Source organism: Helianthus annuus, chromosome 14, assembly GCF_002127325.2.
Source record: "Helianthus annuus cultivar XRQ/B chromosome 14, HanXRQr2.0-SUNRISE, whole genome shotgun sequence".
In the NCBI taxonomy this organism is placed as follows: Eukaryota; Viridiplantae; Streptophyta; class Magnoliopsida; order Asterales; family Asteraceae; genus Helianthus; species Helianthus annuus.
The window spans coordinates 112,865,643-112,871,353 of NC_035446.2; the positions used below are offsets into that span (position 1 = coordinate 112,865,643).

General features: G+C 38.1%; 1 protein-coding gene across 1 annotated transcript; it reads right to left on the reverse strand.

Moving 5' to 3' along the window:
- Nucleotides 1–1,373: 1,373 nt before the first annotated feature.
- Nucleotides 1,374–1,994, reverse strand: LOC110907165. The gene has a single exon (XM_022152187.1). The coding sequence runs from the start codon at nucleotides 1,992–1,994 to the stop codon at nucleotides 1,374–1,376; it is 621 nt and encodes a 206-aa protein (XP_022007879.1).
- Nucleotides 1,995–5,711: the final 3,717 nt, after the last annotated feature.

Below are 5,711 nucleotides of genomic sequence, written 5' to 3' on the forward strand. Positions count from 1 at the left end.
TTTTTGTTATGCTTCGACAAAATATTTTTTCAGATGATTGTAAGCTTGGTGAAGGTGGGGTTTTGGGCCTGTCTACAAGGTAATATTACACATAAGATGGGCAACCACTTCCAAATCATGTTTCATTTACGAAGATCTATTTTTTTTTAAATGGAAACTACAATCTTACAATAAATGGTATGAGTTTTTGATGTCCAATTGACTTTAACCAGTTTGACTTGTTCAACCAATTATGTGATGAACCTTACCTGATTCGAACTGTCGAACCGACCCGAAATTTTTTAGGTTCAGTCATATGACATTTGAGTATCTAAAAAAGTGAACCCAGTGAAAAAAAATCCTGAATCCGCCACCGCCTCTTACCACAAACCCCTCTTTTATACACCCCACACCCTGCCCCCTTTCATACCCTCCTCTGATGTGGGATCAATCACAATTCACAAACTCCACTTTCTAACCCTAACACCATCTCAAATTCTCAATACTATGAAACCTCAACAGCTTGAACAACTGATGTTCAGATGATGATGAAGTTAACAAACTAACACTTCTGTTGTAAGAATAAGCAATCTGAACTAAAATTTGCCAATAATGAATGGGTTTTTTTTCTTTCTTTTACTTTAACATCTCCATAATATGTTCAAGATTGTTCTTTGTTTGAAAATATGAAGTGATAATTTGTTAGCAACTAGAAACCAATAAACAGAAAAGACCCTGGTCTTGTAGTTACTGCAGAATTGTTTGGCAGCAAGTATCCTGTTTGCGTGTTGCGGTGTTGGGCACCTTACACATACATTTCCAGTTGATATAAGTGTTTCTTGTTGTTTTCTTTTTTCGGAAAATCTATGTGGTGACATTTGTTCATTCACTCCAATGTTGGTAGAAGTTGAAATTTTGATTTTTAAAGAAAAAGTCGTCATCTTCACTTTATAAAACTTTACTAGAAAACTTTTCGTTAAAGAAAAACTCATCTTCAGTTACACCTTTGCTCATTGGTTCTTTCCTCAAAACATTCTTCCCCTTTGCACTGGCTAGAGACTGCAAACATCGTTTCAGTTCAATCGGAGGAATCCCGACTGCATGTTTAGTTTCTTTGTAACTCAATCTATCTGCGTAGTTGAAAAGCATCAGAACACACATTTGATGTGTGGAAACGTTCAGCTCATGTTTTTAGCCTCCTGGAAAAGTGGCTTCGACATTTGCAGAACCTAGATTTGTTTGTCATGTTAATCTGCGCCTGTTGTGCAGTGGCGGATCTATAAAATTACTTAAGGGGCAACGTTTCAAAAAATTTTTTTAACGTACTTCATAGTTCATACAATGTAAACGAAACAACGATAGTAGCGCGGTAATAAATAAATTTAAACACGTACCTAAATGAGTTCTCCTCTTCGGTTTTTGAAAGCTTGAAACCGGGCCATGACATCCTCTTCTTTTACTTTACAAAAACTTTCTTTTTCGACCGCACAAATTAGAGCGTTGTTCAAATACTCATCACCCATACGATTGCGTAAATCCGTCTTGATAAGCTTCATTTTAGAAAAACATCTTTCAACGGTTACGGTTGCAACCGGTAAAACCAGTGCTAGCTTCAATGTTCGATAAACCAAAGGAAAAGTTTCATTTTTTCCGGTTTCCACCATTACACGAGCAAGGTCACTCAATCCAGTTAAATTTGCAAATTTATCATCTTCCTTTAAAGTGTGATAAAATGTCGAAAGATCACCCGTAAGAACCCCTCTTTCTTCTTTATTAAAGTCATTCGGATACATTTCAGAAAACTTCACTATCTTTGATATGTCAAATTTAGCAAACGAATTACAAGGATTTAAACCCGACATATTTTCTATCACACTAGTTGAGACCTCACTAAATCGGCTTCCAAGTTCTTGAAGTTGCATATCCAAAACCGTATTAAAAACCTCAACTTCAAAATGATGTCGGTTAGTAATGACATACTTTCGGTTTCTTTGATTACCATAACTTTCCGCCATGTCTAACATCTTAATGTTGTTTTTTTTTCACAAAAAGATGTTACGTTTGCCAACATATTTTCAAACCCATTTTGTCTTAAATGATTTAAAGCTCGTTTTGTCCCACTTATCAAATGAGATGCTTCTAACAAGTCTTGACTCTTTTTTTGAAGATGTTTTTGTAAAACCCGTGAGGATCTCTCAATGATATCAAACTCTAACTTGTGAAAGCGCGGAAATCAATCACAAGCCGATTCAAGAATATAAACTAATAAACAAGATGAAAACAATAATCAAAACACAAACCGATATCTTGCATTCAAAGACTCGCTATGACTGATACAAGAGATCGCTAGGAACTCGGTTCCTTCCTTGATGTCGCCCCCAACTGTTCTCCAAAAACAACAACCTCAAACAATGAGGTAAATGTTGTTTAAATACAAAACCAACTGGGCCGAAATCTAAGCCCATGCGACACCCACTATACTAGCCCAAACCTTACATAATTAACCCAAGACATAAGAAATAAACAAGTACATAATCAACCCCCAAACTATGCTAACCTACATGAGTAAACCTTCGGGTTCCAACAATCTCCCCCTAGGTTTATGCATGAAGGTTCTTCTAACTTCAATTGCCTTGATCACCACCACTTATACGATCTTTATATCCACCGAATCCCTTCTTTTGAATATGCAGAACAGACGCTACAGCAGACGTCCAACCCTTAGCAATTTCTTCATATTTCTCTGTAACTCTGATTTGATTGCTTGCCAATACTTCCAGATCTTCAACTGCAAGATTCAACAAGTCAATCTGATCTACCAAACAATAACTTGCATTTCCATCACAAACTATCACCGCTTGCCCAAGACGTTCATCGTATGCCCAAAAGTGTAATGTTTTCAGTGCTCCTTTGGGTATCTTTCTCACTAACGGGATTGTCTTCTCTTTATCTGTAGCTGGCCAATGCACAATCTTCATACGTTTGTTTATGTAAGGATCTCTAATCCCTTTAGCTGGTCTAACAATGGAATCTGCCGTACGCATCGAGGGAAAACCTTTAGCTACCTCCCTCTTCAACCTCTCAAAGAATGCATATCCAGGACCACCAGGCTTATCATCCACATAAGGTGCATTAGACAAGTCTGTCAAATCCACCTTAGTGAAAGACTGAAACTGTCCTGAACGTTTGTACCACTCGACAGGTCCAACTTTTCTTTTTATCCACCATCTCTTACGATCATGGTCATATCCCCAGCTAACTACACCAGAACGATTTCCAACTTTATCATAGAGAGTTTCACCAACATCCATTAAATGATGAGTTGCATGAGCATCTTCATCATCTGGATTCACATTCTTGTTCTTCAAGATCACTAACTCTCTTTTCTTTTTCATCCTCTCTGCCTTCTCTCTGTCTGCAACTGAATCTGTAACTCTTGTGAAATATTTCTCCATTGCAGCACTTCTTTCAGCATCATCTTTTGCAATAGCTTTTCTTCTGTTTTCAACATCAGTTGGATCAGAAAATTCTTGCCCAAACTTCTTTTCCAACTTTCCTCGTAAATCATAAACAATGTTGAACAACAAGCTAACGTCTCCTTGAAGTTGTTCAATCTGTTGATCTTTCTTTACAATAGTGTCTTCAAGTTGAATAATCTTTGCATCTTTATGAATCGAATCTTGCTCAAGCACAACCATTCGTTTCTTCATATCTCTCATGCTGATAAATTCATCTTCATCACTTGAATCACTATCAAATGGCATTCTTAGTGGTTCTTCAGGCCTTTTACCACTAAAACTGCCAGGTTCTTCATGAACAATTCCAGAAGGTCCAGCATCAACAATTCCAGAGGGCCCAGCTTCATTGTGAACTTCAACATTAGGCCCAGTTTCATTTTGAACTTCAACATCCATCGTAGCTATATCATCTCCTTGAGTATTCACGTCAAAATCAAACATATTCTCTGCAGTGGTGGTAGTATCGCTAACATTCTTTTCAAAATCGAAGTCATACAAACCTTCGTCATCATCAGCAATGTTTACGGATTGATCTTTTCCTTGTTCAACAAACATTCCAGGTCTAGGATCCCTCCTTTTCCTTTTTAATGGAATGGAATCAGAATCCCTTGGGCTTTCAACAGGCTCTTCAGTTGACACTGACAGATCGGAAGGAGGATTTCCCATCTTGTCAGTTACTGACTTTATTAGCATAGCCAAATTTTCAGCAGTAATCACTGGCTCAACCGTAGGAACAACATCAGCATTAACTTCAGGAGGAAGTTCTATGTCATCATCAGAGTTACACATTATCTCAACACCTTCATCGTCAGAGTTAATTGTAATACGCTCTGGCTCAGGCTCATCTTCAACTCTCCTTGGAATATCATGTTCTTCAGCAACAATAGCACGTGCAGATACATTACGCTCTGGAACAGATCGTGCCATCACTGGATTCTCACCAACATCTTCTGTTTCTGCAAACTGACCAAATTTCTCCAACTCAATCAAACCTTCAAACTTTTTCTCAGTTCCTTTCTTTGTAGTGAGAGCACCAAAACATGAAGGACCCGTAGGCTTTAATTCCAACATGTTACCAGATCTCTTCAATTCCGGATAACGCTCATTCAAAATCATTTGCACAAATCTTGGATACATAAGAAACTTATCCTTCCGAAGCCCAATTGCATTTCTCTTCATTGCTTCCAAGATATATCTAGAATAATTAAACGGCTCATTTGTAATTACACATATCAAAGCAGCAGACTGGGTGATATTCAACTGATCAATTCCCCCTCTATTTTCTGTCATGCACAAAAGGAACATGTGCAGTAATAGACGCCAGTAAGGATGCACAAACTTCTTTACCAGGGGAGGAAACTTTCCTTCATAACTTAAACGAGGTAGAATTGCTTCCACTGTTCCAGCAGGAAGTTCTATAGGATCTGTTTCCTGATCATTAAACCTTAACACATCTCTAATCATCTGCTCGGTCACTATAACTTTCGTCTCTTGAATCTCAGCAACTATAGCTCCCTTTCCTTCAACGATTTCAACATTAGCAGTCTTCCAAAAGTCTCGAATAAGGCTTTCATAAACAACTGGATTCTCACGAAGAGCATGAACAATCCGGCATGTATTTAGGCCTTTCATCAACGACGTATACAGCTGCTTGTGCTTCACTGGTGGAGGTGCTAAATATCCAACTTGATTATGAGAAGATATAAACTTTAAATCCATTTTCTGCACACAACACACCTCAAATAAGTTTCCAACTTTCGAATATAACAGTGATAAAAATAAAAACCAAAACAAACACTGTTACTGTTCACTCGAGACCATGAGTCGCAACTAAAAGGTCTCGAGTCGAAACCAGTTGTCTGCGAGTCGCAACCATGAGTCGCAACCAACAGATTTCGAGTCGCAATCATGAGTCGCAACTGACAAACATTGAGTCGCAACCATGAGTTGCAATCTTGATGTTGCGACTCGTAACCACTGGTTTCGAGTCCTAAGTGTTCTTGATTGCGAGTCAACATCTTCAAAACTTCATCGGAAACATCATCGGAATCTTCAAATCCTCATCGGAATCTTCAAAACTTCATCGGAATATTCAACAAACATTCATAATTTCCTGCAAAACTTGAATGATGACGTCACAATACCTTGATGATTAACGAGATAGATTGCGAGTCGCAACCGGAAACAAGTCGGAATCTTGATGATCACCGGAAT

Coding starts and splice junctions, on each gene's coding strand:
- LOC110907165 (XM_022152187.1), bottom strand. CDS start 1,994: ATGGCGGAAAGTTATGGTAATCAAAGAAACCGAAAGTATGTCATTACT.